At 31.7% G+C, this 15,789-nt stretch overlaps 1 protein-coding gene and 1 long non-coding RNA gene across 2 annotated transcripts; one reads left to right on the forward strand and one right to left on the reverse strand.

Annotated features, from left to right (window-relative positions):
- The first annotated feature begins 486 nt into the window (after positions 1-486).
- On the forward strand, positions 487-3,024 carry LOC139518591 (uncharacterized). The gene is made up of 4 exons (XM_071310068.1): positions 487-566; positions 1,529-1,953; positions 2,378-2,539; positions 2,937-3,024. Coding segments are annotated over exons 2-4 (585 nt in total). The 5' UTR covers positions 487-566; positions 1,529-1,532; the 3' UTR covers positions 2,939-3,024.
- Positions 3,025-10,551: 7,527 nt separating this feature from the next.
- LOC139518590 (uncharacterized) lies at positions 10,552-14,587 on the reverse strand. The gene is made up of 3 exons (XR_011663423.1): positions 11,609-14,587; positions 11,028-11,180; positions 10,552-10,665 (listed from the first exon to the last, which is right to left on the reverse strand). It is a non-coding gene; the product is annotated as an uncharacterized lncRNA (long non-coding RNA).
- Between the last annotated feature and the right edge of the window lie 1,202 nt (positions 14,588-15,789).

Raw genomic sequence — 15,789 nt, forward strand, 5'->3', positions numbered from 1 at the left:
TTATTTGTGAAGTAGATATTCCAGGTGTATAAAACTTTTTTCTGAAATACTTTCTAATTAGAATTACTCAACAAAAACTGAAATGATACGCAGAAAAATTATGTTATTTGTTTTATGAAAAAACGCAACAACATTATTTCAAGCCAAGGTCATGTGTCGATTGGTACATTGATAAAGTAATAAACATATGCAGCAGTTAAATCATTGTCTGGTACTTTTCTTAAATGAAGTATGAAAGCGTTTCAATGTCATAACCAAACTATGCATTCTGAATTCATAATGATAAATTAGTGATTGTATAATAACAGATTAGAATATTAAAGGTTGTTACCTGTGCTGACATTAAGCTAATAAGAATGACATATAGTTCATTGTGGTAAATTTTATAACCTATTATTGTATCAAATGAATTAACGTAGTTTGTTTGTGTAGTTTGGGTTTTAAGAATTTCCCGAATTTACAACGTTTCCTTCTTTGCAATTTGTATAAAAGGAGAATGTTTCATCAATACTTTACATTCGTTCTAAGTGATTATTTGCAAAGCGTTAAAAAGAAAGAAGATTCAGGTAAAGTGCTTTTTATACTTTTATTATCCATTTAAGCTTATACTTATAGTATTGCTGACTAATTTTTTTTTTCATTGTCGTTTTATGGATCTTCTTTAGATATTAGTAGCAAAAGCAACTTAAGTGTTTTAACTTATCCAAATCAATTAAATTATATAGACATGGGGAAAACTTACATTTTTCGGGAACATTTAATGTTGTTGCTTTGGCAAAGTTTGTATCAATTCCGTGAGAAAATTTACAGTATATATTAAAAGAAATTTGATGTGACCTTGTTTTCTAACGATTTCTTGTATATCAATTGTGCATGATTTGATACAAACTTTTTGTCCAATAAGGAATAAAATTACTTTATCTTGGCGTCACTGATAACAAGCGTTGCTTAAAAAAATGATTTATAGTTAAGAAACAATAAAAATATTTCATCATTTTTAACAAACATTGTTATTATAAAGTAAGTAAGGATATGAGGGTTATGAACCTGTGCTTTGCTTTCGAAAGTTGTTTCAAATTATATATTGTTCAGTTTCTGTGTATCGTGTTTTAATATGTTTTTCGGGCAATCTTTCACTGAAATTCTATTCTAAATGAATCTATATAATATATATCTAAGGTATCGGCTCCCAATGTATAACAGACCAAAACAGCGATTCAACAATTTTAGAATTAACTCTAAGTGTAATTACATTGTTATATTGAGAAACAAATATGTTTATAGGTTACATCATACTCAATTGCTAACAATTTTGCATTTCATATATAATGACTTTTCTGTTTTGATTTTTAATTTTTTATTCAATGACTGTTGCTTTAACAATCATACTGTATGAGTAGTACAATTGGGTTCAAATTAAGCGTTTCATATGACATTTTGACTCTAGTTTTACATCCGTTATCTGTGCACATATTTTGAAGCTTTGTTTTGAATTTTTTAAATATAATAGATTATTTCTCTCCCTCAGAACCATGAATATGTTACCAATAATCATTGGACTTGCTGCTGTAGTAACTTTGGGCTCGGCTCGTGTATACAACAGCAACACCTTGCCATCAACTCGGAGATCATTAGGGTTGAGGGGATCTAGACTTAACGGAGATTGGAATAATGAACATCGTAACAGTGGATTGAATGATGGACATTTGAGCGGAAGATGGAATGACGGACAATTGAGTGGAAGATGGAATGATGGACAATTGACCGGAAGATTAAATGACGGACATTTGTCCGGAAGAATAAATGACGGACATTTGACCGGAAGATTGAATGACGGACAATTGACCGGAAGATTGAATGACGGACAATTGACCGGAAGATGGAATGATGGACAATTGACCGGAAGATTGAATAGGGGACATCAGAATGGAGGTTTAACTAGTGGAAAAAGACGTAAGTATTAGCAATATTCACTTTCAAAGGAGTTCATTGATATTCAATATTGGTAAACATAAATAAAGTTGTATACCGCTGTTCAATAGTCAAAAATCAATTAAGGAAACACAAATGCGATTTAAAATCTAAATTCAAGGACAATCCGTTAACTTTTATAGTACGAAGACACGGAACAACAACATTTTTTTTTACATGTACATGTATATGGATTTTTTTTCTAGAATATATAGACTTATTAACTTAAAACTTAGAACAGTAATTGGTCGGACGAATTAAGATTGGTAACTTACAACTAAAAAATATATATTGAATAGATAATAAAATCTGTGAAATTTGTAAAGATAAACAATTATTGGCTTTTTAAACATATTTGTTGGAGATCAATAGTTTAAATGATAATTTTCAAAAAATGTGTTTGCAGAATACCGATCTAGAAGATCAGCTGTTTTCAGACAAAGCAATTCATACAGAGGAAACAGAGGAAACAGAGGAAGTATCCGTAATCGTGTTGACAGTGAACGATTTAATAGATTGGGTAGAAATTCAGGATGGAGATCAAACTCAGGATATAATTCACGATGGTGTAAGTGTTTACTTTTATATCTAATAAAATGCCTCCGCATTATGGGTTCTATATCATTTTGTGAAGACTTCAAATTTCCCATAACCAACGTAGCGTTAGACTTTTTTTATATATTGTCCAACAAGAACGTTAACATTTACATATAGTATGTAGGTTTGTATATGCCATATACATAATTTTGAAAGTAGTCATGTTTAAAAAATTCTGGTATTTATTTATAAGCAAGTAAATGGTGCTAAATCATGGATCACAAACGAGAAACAAAAATGTCAACGGTACAAGACACAAATGTATCAACTAGGTATCCAAAATAAACATAATTTCAAAGAATAATTATATTATTAAACAAGTTATGTTTAGTAACTGATAAATAAAGTATACTGTTTTTATTTTACAGAATATTTAAGTTGAGATTGATTGGAGGGACTACCATACATCATGTGTACATACAACGTTGCATTTCGTAGATTTTATTACTTTTTTTTTTTAAATAAAGAAATTAATATAAACAACATTATTTTCTTTCGTTGAATATATCTGAAAAATCATGTTACTGAAATGATTTTATTGTTCAGGAGTGTCACCCCCACCCCCTCCTACTTAAGAAAATGACTATACCACGTCAGGAATATGGCAGTTGTTATCCAATCCTTTGATGTGTTTGAACTTTCGAATTTGGCATTTCATTTGGGACTTTCCTTTTAAAATTTTCCTTGGAGTTCGGTATTTTTGAGATTTTATTTTTCCCTAAATTGTATATCTTAAACCCAATACGCAATTAAAGAAAAGTATTCAAGATCTAATGGTAAAACAATTAAAATATTTATTAAGTTACATCTACTATAAACTGTAGGCGAACAAAGAACAATGTCAACAAGGAAAGATCACACTCTATAGACAAACCACATAACCCAAAATGACCACAACACAATAACACAATGGCGATATGTACAAATACAGAGCAACGCTAAAAGGTATTAAATAAAATTTGATATGTTACTAAGATGATAAACAACGTTGGTACCTTAACGTTTTACTTTTATACCATCATGTACTATTTATGAAGCTGATACTGAACATTCATCAACCAGGTACTGGTATCTTCTAATGTACCTTTTCATAAAAAAGGACGTGCCATTTTTTGACATACCCCTGGTTCATTGATATTCGGAGCAAACACTTGTGATATTTACAAAGACAGAGTACCAACTTGGTTTTAGAAAAAGGACGATGTTGTCTTTGATTTAAACCTTGTATATGTAAATCAGCTTTCCTCAGAGACAGTGCAGACGTTTATCAAGTTTGAGAAGTACAGTGCAAGCTAATGAATACCCAAATGTGTATCTCATTTACCGGTTAAATTGATATTATTGCTCAGGTGAGATAAATATACTTTATCAAAGATTCTGGTACGGCGATGACTGCTTACGTCTAAATATCAAGTTAGGGGAAGATAGAAGATACCAGAGGGACATTAAAATTCATTAGTTCAAAATAAACTGAAAATGCAATGTTTAAAAAAACGAAAATGACAAATAGACAAACAATAGTACACAAAACACTATAAAACAAAACTAAAGACTGAGCCAAACAAACTAGGGGTTATTTCAGGTGCTTCAGAAGGGTAGGCAGATCCTGCTCCACATGGGACATGTTAGGAAATTGAAATCATCCCTTCGTTAGTTTATCGGACACTATAACGAATTGACTGACCGTTATGGAATAAGAAAGGCAAACGTGTTATACCAGTGTGGCCTTTCTTTATCAATAATGGTCAACCAACTCTTGATTTCGTCAATAAATAAAGGCAACAGTAGTATGCTGCTGTTCGAAATTCATAAATCGATTGACAAATCTGGGTTACAAACTTCAAGTTAAACTGAGGGAAACACATCAAATATAAGAGGAGAACAACGACACAACAGAAACACTAAAATACAACACACACATAAACGAACTTTAAGATAACAGCTGCCATTCTCCTGACTTGGTACAGGACATAATAAGAAAAAAATTGTGTGGTTTTGCGGCTAGTTATACCTCGCGCTTTAATGGCAATGTTAAATATAACACCAAAATAGCAACATTACAAGACAGGACTACAGTACAAATAAATGCAAGAACATTCAGATTCAGGACAGAGAAATACAAAAATAAACATTACAATAGGACATTGCTAATCGTTATCAAGTAATAAGATAATTGCTTGTATTATCAAGCTATGTCGATATTTCTTTTAAATCAAACAATAAAACAAATAAATGGTATACAATCGTTAAGTTGCTCCAAACTAAAATGTTATTAATGAACAGGGCGACCAATTTTCTTTACTTTCTTAAAAAATATTGAAAAATAGAATTACAACCACAGGCGACAACACATTTAACAATATACAATCAAAATTACAAGCACAACATCATAACTAAATAAATTAACACGTCTTATAGTAATGCGAAATCCCACTCAGCAAAACAGTCAAATTCGGAAATAGGTCACGTTCAGTAATTAAAAGACCAGACGACGTTAATGGCAAACAGCAATCTAAGACAGAGTGTCATTTTTAACCTTTTCTCTACTTAACATTCTGGGAGGGGTTTCTGCGTAAGAAACACACTCCTGTATATGCAGTCCGTAAAGTGTTAACATGCACGAACATAACGTTACTGAGATATGTAAACACCATACTAAGGGGCATAGAGTCTGTTACAGCTGAGAAATGGGAAATTGATAATTGGGAAGTTGAAATCGTCCTGTTGTCATATATTTAAGTGTGAAGTCGTCCATCTGTGTCAATACTGAGGACAATATCAAGATATGGAGCAGTCCTTCTAGTATCAATAGTATCCTTAATTTCAAGTTCACTGGGGTATATGAGATGTAAGTATTTGCTAAAATATGGGTTATGAAATAATAGGACATCATCAATATATCTGAAAGTAAAATTAAAGAATTTCGTACAACAACAAATTGACCAGTAGGGGTGCACCATTAATAACGATTGGAATACAAATTATCTGTTGAAATATCAATCCTCCAAACTCAACAAATATATTGTCGATAAAAAGTCCAGCATTTTGATAATTTTATCTTTAGTATATTTTCTAGTAGATTTAGTGTGGTTCTTCACAAAATAGGAATTATTATAACCCATTAAAGTTACGAAGGATTAATTTCATCTTGATTACGTGAAACTCTTGGTTTAACAGCTTCTTTTTGAGGAGTAACCCTCTATTGAGGAAATCATGATAGCAAATATAAGTCCTGGAATATCAACGGGGAGAAATATACTACGTATGCCGGCATTGATGGATTGTTGCTTCTGAGTAATGAAATATTGTTCAAATTGGCAAGTTGAAATCATCTATTTTGTCGTAAAAAGTTTGTTATCATTGTCGATTTCTAGATGTTAGTCAAGATATGAGACAGACTTAACTGTATCTGTTGTTCTGCTTTATCGCAAGTTCGATGGTATATATGTAATAAACATAGCACCCATAAATAGAATTATTGTGTGCGGGAACATCAAATATATAAAATAAAGTAAAAGATGCTGCTAGCATATTTTCTTTCTTCCTAAGAAGTTCCTCTATTGAATCAGTCTCATAACAATAAAGTAACTAGTCGGCAAGAAGACAGGCATAGTTTGTTTCCCTGGGAATGCCGATTGTCTGAATTAAAAACACGTCCTCAAAATTGTTGTAAATCAAGAAATCAAGCATCTTGTTAATGTCAGTTATAGAGATTTTTTTATTTGAATTTCGAGTGATATTTTACACAGTAGGATATATCCCTCCATAAGAGAAGATAATTATACCTACGTGGCCCATTATTTTTTATAAAGCAAAGCAATACCCACTATTTCAATTTGTCGTTTCGTTGGGAATTAGAAAAGTGTTGAAAAGTCAAAGGTTTAAAAACCATTGCAAGATGAAACAGTCTTAGAGTGTATGTACTCTAAAATATCTTTGGAAATTTAAGTATCTACATCTTGTTCACCTCAACTTTAGAAGAGGTAGTTTCAAACCCGGCTTTGACTGCTGATTAAGTTAATGTTTTTAATTAAGAAAGAGGTTTCATGTATATTTTTTTTTGTTATGGTTTCGGTTGGATAATGTGTTATGTCGTATCGTTTGTAGTCCAAATACTTATAAATATGCCTGTCCATACCTTCATTGTTTTTAAAATTGTTTGTACGTATATTGTGAAATTAATTTTATAAGTGCAAGATTACATGATTGCTTCACTGTTTGTGATATGCTGTAGAGTATGTCGTTGATGGATTATGTTCGTTGTTGTTCTGCGGTTTGCATGTTGTTTGTTTGTGCGTTTCCTTGTTCTGAGTGTTTGTGCTGTGTTTCTTTCACTGTGTTCACATTTTGGCGCTATTCTTCTTAACATTATCATAAACAGGAGGTTTGGCTAACCATTAAACCAAGCTCATCCCATGATTTTTGTTTCCAAATGTACCGTACTAAGTTAGGAATATCGCAGTCGTTTCTATGTATGTTGGCGTTTGTTTTTGTTGCACATGGAGCCTTGGCTGACAACCAAAAACTACTAGTATAAAACAATTTAAACGGAAAAACCAACAATTTAACCTATGTACAAAAATCATGAAATGAGAAACACTTATGAACCACACCAACAAACGACAACTACTGAAAATCAGATTTCTGACTTAGGAAGGTGCAAACAATAAACCTTAACCCTTATCTGTAACAATAGTGTAACGTCACAACATAATAAGACACACTATCAAATATCAATTGGAATGCCTTACATCAATAAAAGATAATTATATATTGAATTGCTAATACCTATTTCATTTATTGAGCAGTTTATGTGATGTGATTTACACACAAAAAGGATACTGTTTAGTGCCTTATCTGTTGGGACAATAACATGTTGGTCATGGAGATAAGTGTTTTGCATCAAATGTACTCTCATATTGAATTAAGATTTTTAACCGTTGTTTCAAATCATGCGTTAAACATAGAAAGAAGTTTTGAGAGTTAACAAAAAAAAAATAAGAATGTGATAAAGTACTTACGGCTTTTGTATAATTTGCAAAAGGTCATTGATAGAGAAATCATGCCGAGTTGGTGGTGTATAATGATAATAACTATGACTGCGTCTATGTCGAAAAATAGGTTTGAAAATGTTCATCACACTCATTAAATTGTATGCGAATGTCATATAAGTGAGAGGTTTAGCTAGCTATAAGCTATAATTATAAGAAAATGTCTGTACTAAGTCAGGTATATGACATTGTTATCCATTCGTTTGATATGTTTGAGCTTTTGATTTTCACATTTGATTACGGAATTTACGTTTTGATTTTTTCTTGTGAGATTATTTTGTTATTTTACCTTTCACAGAATTACAGGGAGGACTCAATATAATACCTGTACCATCAATTGTGTCATGGCAACCATATGGTGTTGCAGTTTCCAATTGTCGAATTCAGTAGTATTATTTTTTTCTGAGGGGAGGCGTTGCAAGATGGGGATTGTTAGTCCTGTGGAATGATATACCACATGAACACATCGTTAGCCTTCCTTTCGTTTAGACGATTTAAATCAATCAATGAAGGTTACACTTTAATCCGTCGACGACATTCATTGATTGACAATTCTGATCATCGGCCTAGGAACCTCTGTTAAATCAATACGTTTAAGTAAAGACTGTTAGATGGATTTAAGTATTTTAATAGGTTATATAGCTCTGCAACTGTGGTGATTTTTACCATGATTGGCTTTCAGATATTCAGCTTTGAGAGTTTCTGATAAAGGTGAATCAAGTCAAGAGCTTTGGATGCATGCTATTTATAATGAATTGTTTTCATATTTTAAAGCATATTTTGTCTTACGATCAATTTTCTGATTTTTATACTACACATTTTCTTAGATCTAATTGTAGCTGTAAAACTCATTGCTTGTCTCTTCAAAAACACTTCCGAGACTGGTTATCTAGCGAATATCTTTATCCTTTTTGTTGGTTTTCCTTTTGTCTTTGTTATTCCTATCTCCTGTAAACATTCTTTTTTCGTTTCACTGCGTTCAGAATCTTGGTTATCTAATTTTAATATTTGTTGTCAATGGAATAATGACATCAATATAATGAGGTTGAATATCAAAAGAGTTTTAATATCTCTTTACTGTTTTATTTTGTGTCACGTACGCCGTAAACTCTAGCATACTTATATTGTAGTCCTGTCTTGTAATGTTGTTATTTTGCTGTTATATTGAACATTGCCATTAAAGCGCGAGGTTTGGCTAGCCTCAAAACCAGTTTCAACCCATATTTTTTTCTTATTATGTCCTGTACCAAGTCAGGAGAATGGCAGTTGTTATATTAAAGTTCGTTTCTGTGTGTGTTGCATTTTAGTGTTTCTGTTGTGTCGTTGTTCTCCATTTATATTTGCTGTGTTTTCCTCAGTTTAACTTGAAGTTTGTAACCCAGATTTTTTTTCCCCAATCTTTTTATGAATTTCGAACAGCAGTATAATTCTGTTGCCTTTATTTATGAACGAAATCTTTATCCATAACGGTCAGTCAATTCGTTATAGCGTCCGATAAACTAACTAAGGGATGATTTCAATTTCATAACATGTCCCATGTGGACCAGGATCTGCCTACCCTTCTAGAGCACCTGAAATAACCCCTAGTTTGTGTGGCTCAGTCTTTACTTTTCTTTTATAGTGTTTTGTGTACTTTTATTTGTTTTTTTTGTCATGCTCGTTTTTTTAACATTGCATTTTCAGTTTATTTTGGACAAATGCATTTTAATGTCCTCTGGTATCTTCTATCTATCCCTCACTTCGTATTTAGACGTATATCTCCTATTTGACATAAGCAGTCATCGCCGTACCAGAATCTTTGATAAAGTATACCATTTTTGTTTCGAGATTATAAATTTATCTCACCTGAGCAATAATATCAACTTAACCTGTAAATGGGATACACATTTCGGTATTCATTAGCTTGCACTGTGCTTCTCAAACTTGATAAAACGTCTACACTGTCTCTGAAGAAAGCTGATATACATATACCAGGTTTAAATCAAAGACAACATCGTCTTTTTCTAAAAACAAAAAAAGTTGGTACTCTGTCTATGTAAATATCACAAGTGTTTGCTCCGAATATCAATGAACCAGGGGTATGTAAAAAAACATCACGTCTTTTTTTCTGAAAAGGTCCATTGAAAGATACCAGTACCTCGTTGATAAATGTTCCGTATCAGCTTCATAAATAATACATGATGGTATAAAAATAAAGAGTATAGGTACCAACGTTGTTTATCATCTTAGTAACATCTCAAATTTTATTTAATACCTTTTAGCGTGGCTCTGTATTTGTACATATCGCCATTGTGTTATTGTGTTGTGGTCATTTTGGGTTATGTGGTTTGTCTATAGAGTGTTTATACGCCATTTGATCTTTCCTTGTTGACATTGTTAGTTGTTTTAATGGTATTATATCACATTGTTGAAAGGTGTACTCTAATTTTTGTTTGTTTTTCTCACACATTGATGTCAACTAAATGAAACCCTATATGACTGGTGTAGTAAATATGATATAGATATTCAAGTTCCCTGAGTGTTGATGTATCATAAAGTCTCTTGAGATTTTGACAGGAATCACGTTCCATGTGTTGATTCGTTTACATTTTATGGTAGATTTAACTTAATAAATATTTGAATAGTTTTACAATTAGATCTTGGATTTTTTTTCCTTTAATTGCGTTTTGGATTTAAGATATACAATGTAGGAAAAAGTAAAATCTCAAATATACTGAACTACGAGGAAAGTTTTAAAAGGAAAGTCCCAAATAAAATGGAGAAATCAAAAGTTCAAACATAACAAACGATTGGATAACAACTGCCATATTCCTGACTTGGTATAGTCATTTTCTTAAGGTGGGGGAGGGGTGACACTCCTGAACAATAAAATCAACTGTAACTTCATTTCAGTCTCATGATTTTTACAGATATTTTCAAGGGAGGAAAATAATGCTGTTTATATTTATTTCCTTATTTTTAAAAAAGTAATAAAATCTACGAAATGTAACGTTGTATGTACACATGATGTATGGTAGTCCTTCCAGTCAATCTCAACTTAAATATTCTGTAAAATAAAAACAGTATATTTTATTTATCAGTTACTAAACATAACTTGTTGAATAATATAATTAGTCTTTGACATTATGTTTATTTCAGATACCTAGTTGATACATTTTTGTCTTGTACCGTTGACATTTTTATTATTCTCGTTTGTGATCCATGTTTTTGCACCATTTACTTGCTTATAAATAAATACCAGAATTTTATTAAACATGACTACTTTAAAAATTATGTATATGGCATATAAAAACCTATATACTATATGTAAATTTTAACGGTATTGTTGGAAAATATAGAAGTCTTCACAAAATCTTAAAGAACCCATAATGCGGAAGCATTTTATTAGATATAAAAGTAAGTACTTACACCATCGTGAATGATATCCTGAGTTTGATCTCCATCCTGAATTGCCACCCAATCTATTAAATCGTCCACTGTCAAAACGATTTCGGGTACTTCCTCTGTTTCCTCTGTATGAAACACGTGGCCTGTGAACAGCTGATCTTCTAGATCTGTATTCTACAAAATAACATTTTGAAAATTATCATTTAAACTATTGTTATCCAACAAATATGTTTGAAAAGCCAAAAATTGCTTATCTTTACAAATTTGTCTGAACAGATTTTATTATCTATTAAATATATATTTTAGTTGTATGTTACCAAATTAAATTCGTCCGACCAATGACTGTTCTTATTTTTAAGTAAATAAGTCTAAATATTCTAGAAAAAATCCACATACATGTACATGTAAAAAAAAACATGTTGTTGTTCCGTGTCTTTGTACTATAACAGTTGACCTGTTTTCCTCGAATTTAGTTTTTTAATCGTATTTATGTTCCTTAAATTGATTTTTGACTATTGAACAGCGGTATACAAGTTTATTTATGTTTATCAATATTGAATATCAATGAACTCATTTGAAAGTAAATATTGATAATATCTTACGTCTTTTTCCACTAGTTAAACCTCCATTCTGTTGTCCCCTATTCAATCTTCCGGTCAATTGTTCATCATTCCATCTTTCGGTCAATCGTCCGTCATTCAATCTTCCAGTCAAATGTCCGTCATTCAATCTTCCAGTCAAATGTCCGTCATTCAACTTCCGGTCAATTGTCCGTCATTCCATCTTCCGCTCAAATGTCCGTCATTCCATCTTTCGCTCAAGTGTCCGTCATTTAATCCACTGTTTATATGTTCATTATTCCAATCTCCGGTAAGTCTAGATCCCCTCAATCCTACTGATCTCCGAGTTGACGGCAAGGTGTTGCTTTGGTAAACACGAGCTGAGCCTAAAGTAACTACAGCAGCAAGTCCAATGATTATTGGTAACATATTCATGGTTCTGTTGGAAAAAAATAATCTATCATATTTAAATAATTCAAAGCAAAGCTTCAAAATATGTGCACAGATAACGGACGTAAAATAAGATTCAATATGTAATATGAAACGCTTAATTTGAACCATATTGTACTCATACAGTATGATTTTTAAAGCAAATGAACATTGATTGAATAAAAAATTACAAATCAAAACAAAAAAAGTCATTATTTATGAAATGCCAAATTGTTAGCACTTGAGTATGATGTAACCTAACATATTTGTTTCTCAATATAACAATGTAAATACACTTAGAGTTAATTCTAAAATTGTTGAATCGCTGTTTTGATCTGTTATACATTGGGAGCCGTTACGTTTGCTATATATTATATATGTATTAATTTAGAATAGAATTTCAGTGAACGATTGAATTAAAGGGAGAGTAAAACACGAAACACAGAAACTATACAATATATAATTTGAAACAACTTTCGATAACAAAGCATGAGGTTTTAACCCTAAAATCCGTACTAGATTATAGTTTAAAAATGTTTGTATAAATGTTGCAAATTTATTTTTTTTCCTAACTTTAAATATTTTTTCAAAAGTAACGCTTGTTATCAGTGACGCCAAGATAAAGTAAATATTATCCATATTGGACCAGAAGTTTTGGTAAACTCATGCATAAGTGATACAATACATCGTTAGAAAACAAGGTCACATCAAATTACTATATATTATATACTGGATATTTACTATTATTCGTTAGGTACACATTTCTGTGGATTCCGTGGGTACTGGGGAACAACAAAATTAAATGTTTTAATTCTTTTAAAAAAATATACGCAAACTTTGCCAAAGCAGCAACGTAAAATATTCATGAAAATGTAAGTTTTCCTCAATCCATGACAATTGATACCCGCGAATATAAATCAATCCCAAATACATTATGTTATTTGATGGATTTTTGAAAATTAAAACACTAAGATTGTTGATTTTTTTACCATTAATATCTTAAAGTTCCATCAAACAATTACGAAAATTAATATTTGCTCAGCAAAATTTTAAGTATAAGCTCACATTGATAATAAAAGTAAAATAAACAACACTTTACCCGAAACTTGTTTGTTTTTAACGTTTTTCAGATGCTCACGAAGAAAGAATGTAGAGTATTGATGAACCATTCTCTTTTTATACAAATTGCAAAGAAGGAAACGTTGTAAATTCGGAAAATTTTAAATCCAAAAATAACACAAACACACTACGTCAGTTGTTTTAATGCAAACATTGGTTGGAAAGTTAACCACAATGACCTATATGCCATTCTAATTAGCTTAATGTCAGCACAGGTAATAACCTTTGATATTCAAATTTGTTTTTATGCATTCACTGATTGATCATTATTAATTCAGAATGCATAGTTTGTTTCTGACATTTAAACGCTTTCATACCTCATGTAAGAAAAATAACAGAATATGATTTAAATGCTGCATAATTTTATTACGTTAGAAATGTACCAATCGACACATGACCTTGTCCTGTAAATAGCAGATGTTACGTTTTTATGCAATGACGGTTTGAGGAACAAAAATATATTGGTTGATTGTCTGAAAAATATATTCGTAATATATGCCCGTTATTTATTCGGTCTCGCGGTCTTGGCGCTATACATAAAAAGTAAAAATCACAAAAATACGGAGCTCAAAGGAAAAGATATGAACAGAATGTGGTCTATGTTAGGCAGAATATAATTATTAGTTTCCACTAGACGTCTATGTGATCATTGGGACTTACTTCTAAAAAAAATCCTAAAGAAACAAAGGAGGGCATATAGGCATGTTTCTGTGATATCATTTTACTTATTTCTAAATTGTTATTTTTTGGAATATATTCTGGTATTAATATATATACTAAGTTAGAGTCTTTGCTTGTACATGTCTATCTATTTCAAGTAAATCGTATGTTATGGAATTGTGTAAGTTATTTAAATTTTCAAAATATTAAATTTTATAGAATTTACAGTTCATCAGAGCTGAATGCCACCTTTGAGCGTAATACAATGAACCGCGGAATTCTAAAATCATGGTCAAAACAAAACTAAATAGACTATCAAGGTTCAAAAGAAAAAATAACAGACATTAGTCTAAATAAAACAAAATCAACAATCTACTATAATTTTGGTAAATGACTTTCTATGAGCTATTAAATCTTGTATGAAAAAATAAATGGAAGTTATGGGGCAAAATATTTTACCTTGTACTGTTTTGAACAACACCCAACAGTCCGAACATTTGACACAAATGGCGAAATCACAGCTAAGTACATTCTCAAGACAATTTATTTTGAACAGGTCGGGTACACTTCATAAAAATCTTGTACAGAACCACACGAAGATTAAAAAAACAAGATAATTTAATTTCACATTGTGATATATTGATGGTGTTTAGTTCTGTCATTACTATGTATAAAATAAAACATAGATGGCTTCCTCATTTGCCTAATAAGACTAATTAACGGGTTTTTACTAAGATGAGCAACATGACGGGTGCCACATGTGAAGCCTGATCTGATATCCCTGCCGAAGCATCTGCGATCCCCCCCCCCCCCCCCCCCACAGTTTTTTGTTTGGTTAGTGTTGCCCCGCATTCAGTTTTTATTTTATGTTTTGTATACTGTTGTTTGTCCGTTTGTCCTTTCTGTTTGAGCCAGTGACGCTCATATCAAAATAGTTACTAAGCCAAACAAGTACAAAGTTGAAAAGCATTGAGGACCAAAAATAAATTCCAAAAAAATTGTGCTAAATATGGCTAAGGTAATCTATTCCTGGGATATTTTTGACGATTTTAATTTTGAAATAATTAATTTCCCTCAACCTGAGCAACAACATATCAACCACACCTATATATGGGACACACATTTAAGTATTACAGAGGTTCTACCTGCTACTCAGACTTTATAAAACGTCACCTGTCTCTGAGAGAGTTGATGTGCCTTGTTTATGTCAAAGACCGTTTTGCCTATTTTTTTATTCTAAATAAATTCTCTCATCTTAAGATACCAATACCTTGTTAATGAACGTTCCGTTTGAATTTCACATAAAATACATGATGGTCTAAAAGTAGAGATTCTTGGTACTGACGTCGTCTTAATCGCGTGTTTAAGTGTCCCTCTGGTATCTTTCGCTCCTCTTTTATATTTGTTTTCATAGAAACGACTACATTCTGCATGGGAAACTAGCACAGACGCAATTAGGAGGTTGAGACTTGAAGTTGTAAACGTTGAGATCCCGCAACACGTATTAGTAATTGAAAATTCTAGTTGCAATTGATTTGGTAAAATAAAATGATAGATACAGATTGACCTTTACAATAGGCAGGTATTTTCAATTTGACGGCATCGAGACCGTTGTTGCAAAAGCATAGTTTAAGGGAGGATCTGTTCTCTTGTTCATCTTTTCCAGTACAAACTGGTTGAAAAGTCTGTGATTTTCAATGTAGACGTTTGGATTTACAATTCAGATCGTTGTCACTTCTAGGATAACAAGACGGTTTAGTTAAACTGCATCTGTTTATGAAATTCCACAGGTTTAACAGCCATTGGTCTCACACACAGTGTTGTTAAGATTCATCAAAAGCCAAATGACTTGTTGAAGAAATTAACATGGCTGTGTAATTAACTTATTGTTATAGTCATTAGTATGATGATCTGAATTTTTTATTCTTTTTTGGTATGTCTGGTTCTGAGGGAACACCTGTCATACTTGTCGATGTCCGAGTCAGTATTATGTACAAATGTACAAATGTACACTT

Source organism: Mytilus edulis, chromosome 4, assembly GCF_963676685.1.
Source record: "Mytilus edulis chromosome 4, xbMytEdul2.2, whole genome shotgun sequence".
NCBI classification, from domain to species: Eukaryota; Metazoa; Mollusca; class Bivalvia; order Mytilida; family Mytilidae; genus Mytilus; species Mytilus edulis.

What these genes read in the sequence shown, in the direction of transcription:
- LOC139518591 (XM_071310068.1), top strand. Translation starts at nt 1,533, where the DNA reads ATGAATATGTTACCAATAATCATTGGACTTGCTGCTGTAGTAACTTTG. An exon ending in TTTAACTAGTGGAAAAAGAC is followed by an intron (nt 1,954 to 2,377) that starts GTAAGTATTAGC and finishes ATGTGTTTGCAG; the next exon opens with AATACCGATCTAGAAGATCA.